The sequence below is a fragment of the Hyperolius riggenbachi genome, chromosome 3, assembly GCF_040937935.1.
Source record: "Hyperolius riggenbachi isolate aHypRig1 chromosome 3, aHypRig1.pri, whole genome shotgun sequence".
In the NCBI taxonomy this organism is placed as follows: domain Eukaryota; kingdom Metazoa; phylum Chordata; class Amphibia; order Anura; family Hyperoliidae; genus Hyperolius; species Hyperolius riggenbachi.
In genome coordinates, this window is record NC_090648.1 from 361,564,926 (window position 1) to 361,581,421 (window position 16,496).

General features: G+C 42.8%; 1 protein-coding gene across 5 annotated transcripts in view; it reads right to left on the bottom strand.

The window, feature by feature from the left end:
• The window catches only part of HTR4 (5-hydroxytryptamine receptor 4), a 724,446-nt gene that overhangs the window by 420,382 nt on the left and 287,568 nt on the right, over positions 1–16,496 (bottom strand). For all 5 annotated transcript variants that reach the window (XM_068277120.1, XM_068277118.1, XM_068277121.1 and 2 more), the window contains exon 2: positions 289–370. In XM_068277120.1, the coding sequence (XP_068133221.1) occupies positions 289–314 (26 nt within the window). In that variant the 5' untranslated portion in view covers positions 315–370. The remainder of the gene's footprint in view (positions 1–288; positions 371–16,496) is intronic.

The following is a 16,496-nucleotide window of genomic DNA, read 5'->3' on the forward strand; positions in this document are numbered from 1 at the left end:
TCCCCATTTTAGCTATAGATAAAGCTCCCCTGGTAAATGGAAATTGCCATTCTAACAAAGTGATTACAGTAGGAAGGGCGATGTTTTCATACATTCTTCTACATTACACCCATGAAGGAAAATGTAAATGATTACAAAAAGGACAGTAGGTGCAAAGAGTTGATTGTAAGAAACTTGCTCATTTCCAGTAATGATCAGTCCAAGCACTGCAGCAGATCTCTGAATTCCCTATGGCAGAAGAGAGATCTTATGCCAACGCATGAGCTCCATATTACTAAACACACATACCTCACATTACTATCAAGTTCTTCCATCACAGTCAGTAGGCATGAGCGGCTGGGAAGTCGGTGCCCTGGTGATCAAGCTTGCCCTGAAACAAAAGTAAGAATTGGATACAATTATATTATTGTTATAGTCATCAGTGTAGTTCTAACAACACTTTCTTATAACTCTCATAGTTTAAGTATTCCATAAAAGTAGCAGCAAGTCTGTATTCTGAGCATAAACTCCATTTTGCCTGCTCAATTCATTTATCCCAACAGCACCCTCACAGCTTATTGGGACTCTGAATTCAGCTGGACTTCCTAGTAGAGAAGATTTGCTATGCTTCCTACTTGGTACCAATGTAGAGGCTGCAGGACACCTGCAGTCAGATTTAAGCTCAGATTTTTATCTGAATTCAGAGCAACCAAGGCTCAGGAGAGCACCTTTTGGGGAAGTAAATGCGCAAACATGTCTATTAGGCTATTCATTATGTTGCCATACCAACAGATTCATGCAATACAATCCATTATACACTCGTCTGTGAAATTGCAACACTATGTTTTTTGTATGGTTACATGCATTTCTTCACAATACCAGTAAAAAAAATAAGAGCGTCATTTGTAAAAAGATTAGTCGTACATATCTGGTCACATGATACCCATTTTAAGCAATAAACACCAGCAGGTAGCTCCTAATGTAAGCACCAACAGCAACAATTTACAGGATCCAAACTTTGAAAAAAAGTGAAGAAGCAATGCTTGAAGATATCAGTGAGCTATATACCAGCAGCTAACCTGTATACCAGCAGTTAACTGCTGGAAAACAAGGCCATAGTCTGCATCTGCGTGATCTGAATTTGTAGATGTGTGCAATTGTCATGTTTATTGGCCAAAACGTGAGCGACAACCAGTAATGCGTGAAATAATGGACGCAGGAACATCAGAGAACATGGCAAAGCAGGAGTGGATCTAGCGGGGGCATGTCACAGACACAGACTGGCAGATTCGCCGAACGGCTCGTGAAGACTTGTTTGCGATTGCAAGTGGCACCTGTGTGCAACCAAACCATTTTAAACAGGCTGCATGATGTAAAGCTGCACGCACAGCGCCTGCCACAATTTCTAAAACTGTCACTTTAAATTTCAAGTTTGACTTTGCGCTTCTTCCCTGCAGATTATTAACGATGTTTCACAAAGAGTCTGATGAGTCCCAGTTTATAACAGTTACTGTAAAAGATATTAGATTCTTTGTAACCTCCAAACATAACCTTTCAAAGAGCCTAACCTCTGAAAAAGCCAGAAACCTACACAATGTACGTGAACAATGGAGGATCTGCATATCTGGCATATTTGGTCCAGAGAGAGCGCTCTGATAAAAATAACTTAATTTATTGTAACAAAGCAATAAAGTTTAACTCTCTGAATATGTCTAAAATGTAATCACAGTGGCATTTTTGTTTAACCTTAGGTTTTGAAACATTTCCACAGAGTTTAATAGAGGAAAGAACTGAATAAGAAATGAACTAAAGATACAAGATTTCAAGTTATGCCTCTTTACTGCTCTATAAAATGCTTTAAAAAGAAAACTGAATTATCCAAGAAATACCTGTTTGTCCCATGGAAGAATATGCAATATTAGAAATGTTTGTTATAATCTAGCATTACAGAACACTCGAGCTCAATCCATCTATTGTGCACCTAATTCTTTGGCCAGGGAATAGCTCCTTTTAACCGCATAGCTAAATACTTTGATACGTTTTGGAGTCCAAAATCACCTATGACAGAACCATTTTTCATGTACACAAGGTTTTAAGCTTTAAAGTATTAATTGTGCTGTATAAATTTGGCTCGAGCATCAGGTAAGAACAGTCATAGGATTGCAATAGTTAAAGTCACCCCCTTAGTCTTCTGCAGTGATGTGATCAAGCATGCTCCAAACTCCAGCTCACTTTCCACGCTACTTAACTAGACCTTCTAGTCCTTTATTCATACACTCAAATGAAAGCCTTAGTTGATGAAATCAGTGAATGTGGCTAAATAAGTCCAATGTACGTACACACACTGGAAATGTCAATTGCAGGGATCTTGTGATGGCCTGCTTTTTCTGGAATGTGAAAGGCATACACTTATCCCACATGATACTATGTGTAGAAACATCTCATTTTTATTGGTCAATGATGAGCCAATTTTACCAGCTCCATGTAGTACGAGAGCTTACCTACACAGAGGCCTGGTGCACACCAAAAACAGCTAGCAGATCCGCAAAATGCTAGCAGATTATGAAACTTTTATTTTTCTGTAGCGTTTCACCTAGCATTTCGCGGTTTTGGGAAGCGTTTTTGGTGTAGTGGATTTCAGATATTGTTAGTTACAGCTTCTGTAACAAGAACGCCTGCAAAACTGCTCTGAACTGCCTTTTTTTTAGAGCGGTTTTCCTATACTTTACATTGGAGGCAGAAACGCCTCCGCAATTCAAAATCTGCAGCAGCCCGGGAGTATGCGTTTCTGCAAAACGCCTCCCGCTCTGGTGTGCACCACTCCATTGAAATACATTACCCTAGCGGATCCACATCCGCAATCGGATCTGAAAACGCGACCGAACCGCTCTGGTGTGCACTAGGCCAGACTGTTTATTTCATAGTATACAAAATCTGATGGCCATCACAATATATGCAAGCGGTAAAATTGGCAAGTCAAAATTGAATGTGTGTATGACTTAGTAAGGTATCAATTAGATAATGGTTTACTTTCAAAATTGTTTTGCATCAGTAAATTCCTCCCCTATAACAAATTTATATACAGAAAGTAAACAATTTTAATACAATAATCAAGCCCAGTATCATATTAGGAGAACGGAGAAAGTCAAATCCAATGCAGCCTTCACATCCAGTGTAAACACATGCCCAACGTATTCCACAGTTTACTGACCAATTCATCAAAGGCAAAGCTTGAGATGCAAGATATGATTGGGTATTTTATCTTAACCACTTAAGGACTGCAGTATTAAAACCCCATAAAGCGAACCTTAAGCCAAAAAAAAAAAAAAAAAGTTTTACTCACCTGGGGCTTCCAATAGCCCCCTGCAGCTGTCCGGTGCCCTCGCAGCCTCGCTCCGATCCTCCTGTCCCTGCCGGCGACCACTTCCGGTTTCGTCGTCAGGAGCCGACAGGCTGGGAACGCGAGTGATTCTTCACGTTCCCAGCCACAATACAATAGCTCCCTCTATGCTGCTATAGCATAGCATTCCCAGCCTATCGGCTCCTGACGGCGAAACCGGAAGTGGTCGGCGGCGGGGACAGGAGGATCGGAGCGAGGCTGCGAGGGCACCGGACAGCTGCAGGGGGCTATTGGAAGCCCCAGGTGAGTAAAACTTTTTTTTTTTGGCTTAAGGAACGCTATAAGGACCAGACACTTTTTTTTTCCATTCAGACCACTGCAGCTTTACCGATTCATTGCTCGGTCATACAACCTACTATCTGAATGAATTTTTCTTGTCACTAATAAAGCTTTCTTTTGGTGCTATTTGATTGCTGCTGTGATTTTTAGTTTTTATTATATTCATCAAAAAAAACATACATTTTGTCAAAAAAAGGTTTTGTAACTTTCTGTGCAGACATTTTTCTAATAAAGTAAAATGTATTGTGCTACATGTCTGATAAAAAAAATCCAATAAGTGTATATTTATTGGTTTGGGTAAAAGTTAAAGCGTTTACAAACTATGGTGCCAAAAGTGAATTTTCCCATTTTGAAGAATCTCTGACTTTACTGAGCACCTGTCAGGTTTCATGAGGTGCTAGAATTCCAGGATAGTATAAATACCCCCTAAATGACCCCATTTTGGAAAGAAGACATCCAAAAGTATTCCTTAAGAGCCATGGTGAGTTCATAGAAGATTTTATTTTTTGTCACAAGTTAGTGGAAAATGACACTTTGTGACAAAAAATAAATAAGTTTAAAAAAAAGTTTCCATTTTTGCTAACTTGTGACAAAAAGAAAAAAAAATGAAATCTGCCACGGACTCAACATACCCCTCTCTGAATACTTTGGGGGTGTCTACTTTCCAAAATGGGGTCATTTGTGGGGTGTGTATACTGTCCTGCCATTTTGGGGGTGCTAAATTGTAAGCACCCCTGAAAAGCCAAAAGGTGCTCATAGGACTTTGGGCCCCTTAACGCACCTAGGCTGCAAAAAAGTGTCACACGTGTGGTACCGCCGTACTCAGGAGAAATCGTATAATGTGTTTTGGGGTATATTTTTACACATACCCATGCTGGGTGAGAGAAATATCTCTGTAAATGAGATTTTTTTTTTTTGCACACAATTGTCCATTTACAGAGATAATTTTCCCACCCAGCATGGATATGTGTAAAAATACACCCCAAAACACATTATACTACTTCTCCTGAGTACGGCAATACCACGTGTGACACTTTTTTGCAGCCTAGGTGCGCTAAGGGGCCCAACGTCCTTTGAGTACCTTTAGAAACCAAATACCTCAAAATGACCTGTGAAATTCTAGACTACGCCTCACGGTTTAGGGCCCCTAAAATGCCAGACACCCAAAGGTATTCCATTAGGAGTATGGTGAGTTCATAGAAGATTTTAGAAGATTTTTTTGTCACAAGTTAGCGGAAATTGATTATTGTTTTTTTTTTTCAAAGTGTCATTTTCCACTAACTTGTGACAAAAAAATAAAATCTTCTATGAACTTATCATACACCTAACGGAATACCTTGTGGTGTCTTCTTTCTAAAATGGGGTCACTTGTGGGGTTCCTATACTGCCCTGGCATTTTAGGGGCCCAAAACCGTGAGGAGTAGTCTGGAAACCAAATGCCTCAAAATGACTGTTCAGAGGTATAAGCATCTGCAAATTTTGATGACAGGTGGTCTATGAGGGGCCGAATTTTGTGGAACCGGTCATAAGCAGGGTGGCCTCTTAGATGACAGGTTGTATTGGCACTGAAGTGCAGGAAGCGCAGGATGTTCTCAAATCGTGACCTGGACATGGCAGCAGAGAAAATGGGCATGTGATGTATTGGGTGCGTAGACCAATGAGACCGCAATACATTCTTTTTTACTAGACCCATTGTGGAGATATATTGAGGTGCTGATATTAAGGATAACAGGAACATATTCTTTCATTTTTTTCTGCCAGAAGGGAGCAGGTTACCTTGAGTTGCTTGGGGCAAGGAAATGGGTGATTGTCTTGGCCATATGAGGTGCTTTGAGTCTGTATGCAGTTCCTCTGAGAGTGCAAATGGGATTATCTGCCTGGCTTTTGAACTCAGGAGACGGCCCATTGTCTCAATACACAAAGCAAGAGGACCAGAGCCTGGAGACTAACACAGGAACGTTTGAAATGTACATGACAGGCTATTAGAAATGGGTGAAGTCCTGTTGATACCATTTTTTACCTGTGGAAATTAAATCATTAGTGGAGGTGCAAAACTATACCCTGTAAATGACATCTAATAAAACGGAGACAGGAAAAAGCCTTAATCAAGTTTTCACCTGGAGTTAAAAGACTCACTTCACAATCTTTGATGTATAGACTTTTACCTGGAAATGGAATATGTCTGAGATTTAATTAAAACCTAGTTCCTCCCCTCCCCAAGGAAGTTGCAGCCTCCAGGCGTAGCTCAGAGTATAAAAAGCAGAGGCAAATGCCTAGTGACCATCTGCTCTGGGAGTTAGCGCATAGCTAGAGTCGATCTCGACTTCCGGTCGAAAAAGCGGCATGCTCCTGCGACAACGTTGAGACCTTCAAGTTGGTAACGTTTTTTTTAATCCCCATTTTTATTTTACGCAAATATCCGTGTGTGTTATCTTTGTAACTTTTATCTTGTAACTATTTTTACTTTGTTTTTTGTAATCTTTTTGTATATATTAAGTTCTGCACTGTTCTATGTTTTTCTGGAATATTAAATTATTATTTAATAAGCTTGACTTCTGCCGTACTAAACTAACACTCATAGCCTAGAAGAGACTGAAGTGTAACCGTGTATAAGTTTCATGCTTAATTGTACGCTTGAGCAACACTACCGTAGGAAATTGTAATTGCATTGTGTGTGGGGGCGTTTGTCATACGTTGGCCTAAGCGCGCAGCTGACCCAACGTACGAACAACGCCAGTGCGAGTAGCGACAGCAGAGTGGCTAACAGTATCGTTCGGAACGACTGTTAGTGGGTCTTTGCTTCACGAAAGTGTAAGATTGCAACTGTGTGTGTGTGTGGGTGGGGGGCGTTCCCGTATTTGGCCTAAGCGCAAAGCTGACCCAAATACGAAAACGCGGAGTGCGCGCTGAGGACTCGACAGCAGAGTGGAAGTGTCTAGCGAACCGCTAGTGGTGGCAGTGAGAGGTGTTCTGAGGGGTCCCAGCCTTGTTTTAGCTTGACTAAGGCTGCTTCACCTCTCAGTCTGGTCAAACCCGCAGTCGGGAACCGTATACGCAGGCGTGCCGCGGGCCGGTTCCTGACACCCATGTTAAGGAGAAGGTCCCAAAAAACGTTACGTTCGGAAACTTGGAGTGGTTTCCACCGAAAAGGCTGGGCATGGTAGCTTCTTGGATTGGCAGTTGCATATTGTGTGGCATAACGGTTGGTCTCAGTCGTAGAGACCAGCAGTGATCAGCAAAAAAAATTCTGTCACTGCGGTGGGGCGGGTGAGGGTTTGGCCGGGTGATCAGAAGCCCGCAGGGGGCAGATAAGGGCCTGATCTGATGGATAGGAGTGCTAGGGGGTGACAGGAGGTGATTGATGGGTGTCTCAGGGGGCGATTAGAGGGGAGAATAGATGCAATCAATGCACTGGGAGGTGATCGGAAGGGGGTCTGAGAGGGATCTGAGGGTTGGCCGAGTGATCAGGAGCCCACAGGGGCAAATTAGGGCCTGATCTGATGGGTAGGTGTGCTAGAGGGTGACAGGTAGTGACAGGAGGTGAGTGATGGGTGTCTGGGGGAATAGATGCAAGCAATGCACTGGGGAGGTGATCAGGGGGGGTCTGAGGGAGATCTGAGGGTGTGGGTGGGTAATTGGGTGCCCGCAAGGGGCAGATAGGGTCTGATCTGATGGTTAGCAGTGACAGGTGATGAAAGGGGGTGATTGATGGGTGATTAGAGGCGAAAGCAGATGTAAATAATGCACTGGGGAGGTGATCATGGGGGGTCTGAGGGGTCTCTGAGGGTGTGGGCGGGTGTTTAGGTGCCCGCAAGGGGCAGATTAGGGTCTGATCTGATGGATAGCAGTGACAGGTGGTGACAGGGAGTGATTGATGGGTGATCAGTGGGTGATTATAGGGGAGAACCGATGTAAACAATGCACTTGGGAGGTGATCTGAGGGTGTGGGCGGGTGATCAAGTGCCCGCAAGGGGCAGGTTAGGGTCTGATCTGATGGGTGGCAGGTGGTGACAGGGGGTGATTAATGGGTGATTGACACGTGATTGACAGGTGATCAGTGGGTGAGTACAGGGGAGAATAGATTTATACAGTACACGGGGGGTGTTCTGGGGAGGATCTGAGGGTGTGGGGGGTGATCAGGAGCCCCCAGGGGGCAGTTTAGGACCTACTCTAAAATATAGCATTGACAGATAGTGACAGGAAGTGATTGATGGGTGATTAGGGGGGTGATTGGGTGCAAACAGTGGTCTGAGGGGGAGATCGGGGGGGTTCTGAGGGGTGCTGTGGGTGATCAGGGGGCAGGATCAGTGTGTGTGCTTTTATTACAAGGGCTGCCTCCTCCCCTGGTGGTCCCTCGATCACTGGGACCACCAGGGAAGGAGGCAGCCTGTATAGTACACTTTGTATACATTACAAAAACCAAAATTAGCTTACCTGGTAATGCTGTTTTTAATAACCCTCCAGGACAGGTGCTTACATATGAGATTAGGCCCCGCCCCCAACAGGAAACACAAAGAACTAGCTCTCTATAAGTTCCACCTCTAACCTCTACCTGCCAGTATGTTCCAATTAACTGTTCCGATAGATTATTCTACTTCACACATTACCTAAATATCCGTTTATAGTTAAAAAAAAAACCTTTTTATGACCACATGTTTACACATCAAATTATTTACATGCAACCATAAGTTTCTAGGGTGGGTCACCTGTCCTGGAGGGTTATTAAAAACAGCATTACCAGGTAAGCTAATTTTGGTTTTTTCAAATAACCCTCCAGGACAGGTGCTTACATATGAGATGATATGCAATAAATAACACTAACCTTAGGGAGGGATCACAGCCTGAAGAACCTTTCTTCCAAAAGTCTGTTCCTCTGCCGATAATAGATCCAACCTGTAGTGTTTGATGAAGGTGTTCACCGTCTTCCAGGTGGCCGCCTTGCAGATTTCGGTTGCCGTCGCTCCAGCTCTGTAAGCCCAGGAAGTTGCAACTGACCTAGCCGAATGTGCTGTTACTTCTCTTGGACCTGGAACTCCCTTAAGCCTATATGCTTCCTTAATGCAGGATCTGATCCATCTTGCTATAGAGGCCTTAGACATGCTTTTTCCCTTTGCTGCTCCAGAAAAATTCACAAATAATGCCGTAGATTTTCTAAACTCCTTTACTCTGTCTAAATAAAATAGCAAACATCTCCTGACATCTAGTTTATGCCATTTAATTTCCCTTGGATCTGTTGCGTTTTTACAAAAGGATGGCAATACAATCTCTTGCATCCTATTGGACAGGGTAGCAACCTTTGGCAAGAATTCACTCGTCGTCTTCAGGACTACCCTATCGTGAAAAATTAAACAAAAAGGTTCAACCGAGCTTAGTGCCTCCAGTTCGCTTATCCTCCTTGCTGAGGTCACTGCTACCAAAAAAACTGTTTTCATTGTTAATAATCGTAATGAAATTTCATTTAATGGCTCAAAGTCCTCACTCATTAAGACGTTTAGAACTAAAGTTAAATCCCATCTTGGGTATGAACGTTTCATTACTGGCCTAGAACGTTCTACCGATTTCAGAAATCTAATAACTAAGGGTTCTAAGGCTAACCGCCTATTAAGAAAAACTGAAAGGGCTGCAATCTGCACTTTCAAAGTACTTAATGCCAGTCTCTTGTCGACTCCATCCTGCAAAAATTCTAATACTGAGGCCAGTCTGTTGGATTTCAGACCTGATTGCTCTTTCCAATTACAAAAGGTCTTCCAATACTTTAAGTAGATTGCCCTCGTAACGCTTTTCCTACTGTTCAGTATCGTTCTTGTTACTCTGTCAGAAAATCCTCTTCTTTTTAAGATTTGCCCCTCAGAAACCACGCTGTCAGCTGAAGATTGGGAATCTGAGTCCACTCGTCTTCTCTTTTGAGGAGGCTGTGTCTGTCTCTCAATTGGATCGGTTTGTCCACCAACATCGATTTTATCATTGGGAACCAGACTCGTTTTGGCCAATTGGGTGCAATCAGTATCATATACATTGTAGTTGATCTTAGCTTTTGTAATACTACTGATAATAGAGGGATTGGCGGGAAGGCATAGGCGATCTGAAAATCCCATGTCTGAGCCAAGGCATCTACTCCTAAAGCTCCTTTTGGATCTAGGGAAAAAAAGTGGTCGCAGTGTGTGTTCTTCCAGTTGGCAAACAGATCTACTTGAGGACAACCCCACTTCTGTGTCAACTCCCTGAACACTCTTGGGTTTAGGCTTAGCTCTGAATTTGACAATCTTTTTCTGCTTAATAGATCCGCCATAGTATTCAGTGACCCCTTGAGATGAACTGCTGCAATCGATTGAAGGTTCTGTTCTGCCCAATCTAATATCTGTAGTACTAGGTTTAGAAGCTGTTCTGACCTCGTACCTCCTTGTTTGTTCAAATACATCACTACTGTGATGTTGTCTGACCTGACTTGGAGATGGTGGCCTCTTATCTTGTCGGCCGCCTGTATCAGTGCCTCCTTTACTGCTAGCAATTCTCGAAAGTTTGACGAGTGAGTCATTACTTCTTTCGACCAAGTACCCTGTAAATAAATGCCTTCTATATGAGCCCCCCAACCTCTCAGGCTGGCATCTGTCGTTAATACCCTCGTTATCGGATATCTCCATAAACGACCCTGTATCAGTCTGTCCTCCTGGACCCACCAATCTAGGCTCTGCTTTATCTCTGCTGGCATACAAAGGGTCTGATCTATGGCCGTTTGAACTCCTCTCCAATTCTGCAGAAGCCATTGCTGTATGTGTCTTATGTGCCTCAGTGCCCAGTATACTGATGGAGCTGTGGAGGTTAAAAATCCTATCAACCTCATTACTTGTCTTACTGTTGTGACTGTTTCCCTCTGGTATTGCTGTACCATTGTCTGGAGTTTCATTATCTTGTCCTGTGGAAGATATAATTTTTGAGACACTGAATCCACCCTGAACCCCAGGAATTGAATCTGCTGTGTTGGAATGAGGTAGGATTTCTGAAAATTCACTAGCCAACCTGTCCGCTCTAGGAGTTCTATCACCAACTTCTTGTGGTTTTCCAGTGCTTGAATACTGTCGGCTAGTACTAACAAATCGTCCAGGTATGGGATTACAAGAATGCCCCTGAGGTGTAGAGCCCCCACAATTTCTGCCATTACTTTTGTGAAAATTCTGGGTGCTGAAGAGATTCCGAATGGAAGACCGCAAAATTGAAAATGTTCTGGACCTGAACTCGTCTTTATACTGAATCGAAGGAAAACTTGAGATTCTTTCCTTATTGGGATATGCCAATAAGCATCTGTTAAATCGATATTGATCATAAAACAATCTGGGAACAGTAGGTTTCGCATCGTAAATACTGTCTCCATTCGGAATCTCTCGTATTTTATATATGGATTCAGAGGTTTGAGGTTTAATATCAAACGATATTTCCCTGTGGGCTTCTTCACCAAAAAGACTCTGGAGTAGAATCCCCTTTCTTCCTGATCTACTGGAACTCTGCAGACCACGTCTCTTGCGAGCATATCCTGCACTATCTGTAACATCGCTCTCTTTTCCTCTGGCACTCTTGGGGCCTGAGTAATTACAAATCGATTGGGAGGAGGTTTTGAAAATTGGATCTTGTATCCATTTTCTACTAGATCTAAAATAAATTTGTTTTTTGTTATTTCTTTCCAACCTAGTAGGAACTTTTTTAACCTGCCTCCCACCTTGTTGGCGTCATGGTCTGTCCTTATTTTCCGTTGATCTGAACAACGGATTTCTTTTGGTAAAACCTCTATTGCCTGCCCAAGGCTTACGCCTCTGCTGTTCCTTACCCTGTGCCTGTCTTTTACGAAAAAACGGCTTCTTTTTTGGCTCAAACTTTCTCTTTTTAGGAAAGGTTGTCTTTTTGCTGGCTGTACGCTCTAATACCTCCTGGAGCTGTGGACCAAATAATAAATCTCCTGAGAAGGGAAGACTACATGCCCTGGCTTTTGATGTCTGACTCCCATCCCAAGTTTTTAACCATAGATTCCTACGTGCATTATTTATTAGTGCCGTGGATCTTGCTGTTACTCTTAGTGATTCTGAGGCTGCATCAATCACATAATCATTACCACCCTCAACCACCTCAATGGCTTCAAGAATATCTTTCTTAGGTGCATCTTCGTCAACCAATCTTTTAATCCTTTCCAACCATACAGACATAGTGCGGGATACACAGGTCGTTGCTGCGGCTGGTTTGAAGTTGGTCGCACAAGCTGACCAAGCCTTTTTAAGTGAAAATTCAATTCTCTTATCCCCTGGATCCTTAAGTCTACCAAAATCCTCGAAAGCTAACTCATTATCTTTCTCGACTTGGCTAAAAGCTGCGTCAAGCTTGGGACATGACTCCCATAACTTCGCATCCTCTTCCGCAAACGGAAAACGTCTCTTAAATCCCTTTGAAATAAATAATCTTTTCTCAGGATCTTTCCATTGTAATGTAATTAAATTCTTCATAGAATTATGCAAAGGAAAACAAAGTTGCTCTGATGGTTCCATTCCCATATACAATTTGTCATGCAAGGATTTTTCTGACGTCTTTTTCTGTGGTATATCTAGCGTTGAATAAATTGCCTTAAGCAGCTCTTCTGTCTCTTCTGAGGCAAATTTAAACTTTGATGCCTTATTTGCATCTTCAGTCTCCTCATGTTCAGACAATTCCTCAGAAGACACAGAGTATGGTTCACCCGTTTCGTGGTGACTCTCTTGCTCTTCTTCTGATGAATAAATAATTCTAGGGGATTTACTTGTGGCTTTTTTAGGTTTAACTACCTGCTCAGGCTGCCGCCCTTGTGCAGAGGTGGTAGGTAGACTTTCTCTAAATGCCTTAAAGGTCTCAACCATTTCTTGGCGCATTGTAAACATAAAGTCTTTACAAGAGGCTGTATTATCTTCATTAATGATACTTGAAATACATTTCTGACAGGATGCTTTTGGCCAGTGCAGTTGTAAGGGTTTATTACAGAGAATGCAACTCCTGGGCCTTTCAGAGCTATCAGACTCCATAGCATCCTAAGGGAAACATACAAAATAACCCCATCAATATGTTAAACAGCCACCTTACTCTATATCAACATGATTGAATAATATGAGCGGCCTGGATCCTAATTCAATTCGTATAATAGCCTAAACAAAGTCTAATTTGCATCAGGACAATTGCACTGACAGCCATTCCCTGTGCATATCCAATATACAAATATATCAGTAATTGCCAACATCCCATAATCACCTGATATAACTTAGATGCTTTTAATTGGTTTAACAAAAACACCATATGCATTAGGATGATTTAAACTGAATAGTAATCACCTAATATCCACCTTAATATAAATTTTTATGTTGGGACCAAAAATAATGCCGATGTAAATTTAGCATATACTATATCCTATATTAACCATCTAAGCATCTGTTTAATACAATATCAGACCTCTGAGATCAGACTGCGGGATAGGTAAACATTAACTTTCCCCCCTTAGCAGACCTCAATCAGACAGCGGCTACTAACATCAGACCTTGCAGATCAGACGGGCGAATGTCCTCCGACGTAGCCTCCACTTACCTGATCTGCTGTCTTCTGCTTTGCGTCCATCTCCTCCTACACACAAACGCATGTGGGGATGGACGCCGCGGCCTCTAAGCAGGCACCCAACCCGGAACCGGAAATACGTCACCGTAAGGGCGGAAGTTTCGCATAGCCAGCGTTACTGCCCTCGCTTCCGCCTGGACACGCTGCCACACTCCCGCACACTCCAGAAGCCACCATTCCGCCTCCGCATGGCGCCAGCTTCCTCCGTTGGGTGTATGGCCTCCGCCTTAGCTGCCTCCGCTGCCGCTCCCCTGGTCACCACTGCACCTGCCGGCCATCCCAGGAGAATCCACCACCCGGTGGATAAGGTAAACCTCATCATTCCACCTGGACCAGGCTACCCTTTACTAGTTCCTAATGGCCTCAGCACTGCCTGGCTGCTGACCACCTCTCCTAGCCAGAGAGCTAGGTGTTCCCCGGAACAGGAAACACAAAGAACTGGCAGGTAGAGGTTAGAGGTGGAACTTATAGAGAGCTAGTTCTTTGTGTTTCCTGTTGGGGGCGGGGCCTAATCTCATATGTAAGCACCTGTCCTGGAGGGTTATTTGAAAAAGTGTATTATACACTTTGTATGCGGCAGATCGGGGGTTAACCACTTGAGGACCGTGGGCTTTAACCCCCTTAAGGACCAGGCACTTTTTTTTCATTCAGACCACTGCAGCTTTCACGGTTTATTGCTCGCTCATACAACCTACCACCTAAATGAATTTTGGCTCCTTTTCTTGTCACTAATAAAGCTTTCTTTTGGTGCTATTTGATTGCTGCTGCGATTTTTACTTTTTATTATATTCATCAAAAAAGACATGAATTTTGGCAAAAAATTTATTTTTTTAACTTTCTGTGCTGACATTTTTCAAATTAAGTAAAATTTCTGTATACATGCAGCGCGAAAAATGTGGACAAACATGTTTTTGATTAAAAAAAAAAAAAAAACCCATTCAGTGTATATATTTATTGGTTTGGGTAAAAGTTATAGCGTTTACAAACTATTTTCCCATTCCCACGGTGAGTTCATAGAAGATTTTATTTTTTGTCACAAGTTAGCGGAAATTAATTTTTATTGGTTTTTTTCACAAACTTGTGACAAAAAATAAAATCTTCTATGAACTCACCGTACTACTAACAGAATACCTTGGGGTGTCTTCTTTCTAAAAAGGAGTCATTTGTGGGGTTCCTATACTGTCCTGGCATTTTAGGGGCCCTAAACCGTGAGGAGTAGTCTTGAAACAAAATTTCTCAAAATGGCCTGTGAAATCCTAAAGGTACTCATTGGACTTTGGGCCCCTTAGCGCAGTTAGGCTGCAAAAAAAAGTGCCACACATGTGGTATCGCCGTACTCAGGAGAAGTAGTATAATGTGTTTTGGGGTGTATTTTTACACATACCCATGCTGGGTGGGAGAAATATCTCTGTAAATGGACAATTGTGTGTAAAAAAATCAAAAGATTGTCATTTACAGAGGTATTTCTTCCACCCAGCATTGGTATGTGTAAAAATACACCCCAAAACACATTATACTACTTCTCCAGAGTATGGCGATACCACATGTGTGGCACTTTTTTGCACCCCAACTGCACTAAGGGGCCCAAAGTCCAATGAGTACCTTTAGGATTTCACAGGTCATTTTTGTTTCAAGACTACTCCTCACGGTTTAGGGCCCCTAAAATGCCAGGGCAGTATAGGAACCCCACTAATGACCCCATTTTAGAAAGATGACACCCCAAGGTATTCTATTAGGAGTATGGTGAGTTCATAGAAGGTTTTATTTTTTTGTCACAAGTTAGCGAAAATAGATTTTAATTGTTTTTTTTTCACAAAGTGTCATTTTCCGCTAACTTGTGACAAAAAATAAAATCTTCTATGGACTCACCATACTCCTAACGAAATACCTTTGGGTGTCTTCTTTCTAGAATGGGGTCATTTGTGGGGTTCCTATACTGCCCTGGCATTTTAGGGGTCCTAAACCGTGAGGAGTAGTCTTGAAACCAAATGTCGCAAAATGACCTGTGAAATCCTAAAGGTACTCATTGGACTTTGGGCCCCTTAGCGTACTTCGGGTGTAAAAAAGTGCCACACATGTGGTACCGCCGTACTCAGGAGAAGTAGTATAATGTGTTTTGGGGTGTATTTTTACACATACCCATGCTGGGTGGGAGAAATATCTCTGTAAATGACAATTGTTTGATTTTTTTTACACACAACTGTCCATTTACAGAGAGATTTCTCCCACCCAGCATGGGTATGTGTAAAAATACACCACAAAACACATTATACTACTTCTGAGTACGGTGGTACCACATGTGTGACACTTTTTTGCAGCCTAGGTGCGCTAAGGGGCCCAACGTCCTATTCACAGGTCATTTTGAGGCATTTGTTTTCTAGACTACTCCTCACGGTTTAGGGCCCCTAAAACGCCAGGGCAGTATAGGAACCCCACAAGTGACCCCATTTTAGAAAGAAGACACCCCAAGGTATTCCGTTAGTAGTATGGCGAGTTCATAGAAGATTTTATTTTTTGTCACAAGTTAGTGAAAAATGACACTGTGAAAAAAAAATAAATAAATCAATTTCCGCTAACTTTTGACAAAAAATAAAATCTTCTATGAACTCGTCATACACCTAACAGAATACATTGGGGTGTCTTTTCTAAAATGTGGGGTTCCTATACCGCCCTGGCATTTTACAGGCCCAAAACCGTGAGTAGTCTGGAAACCAAATGTCTCAAAATGACTATTCAGGGGTATAAGCATCTGCACATTTTGATGACAGGTGGTGTATGAGGGGGCAAATTTTGTGGAACCGGTCATAAGCAGGGTGGCCTTTTAGATGACAGGTTGTATTGGGCCTGATCTGATGGATAGGAGTGCTAGGGGGGGTGACAGGAGGTGATTGATGGGTGTCTCAGGGGGTGGTTAGAGGGGAAAATAGATGCAATCAATGCACTGGGGAGGTGATCAGAAGGGGGTCTGAGGGGGATCTGAGGGTTTGGCCGAGTGATCAGGAGCCCACACAGGGCAAATTAGGGCCTGATCTGATGGGTAGGTGTGCTAGGGGGTGACAGGAGGTGATTGATGGGTGTCTCAAGGTGTGATTAGAGGGGGGAATAGATGCAAGCAATGCACTGGCGAGGTGATCAGGGCTGGGTTCTGAGGGTGTGGGCGAGTGATTGAGTGCCCTAGAAGCAGATAGGGGTCTAATCTGATGGATAGCAGTGACAGGGGGTG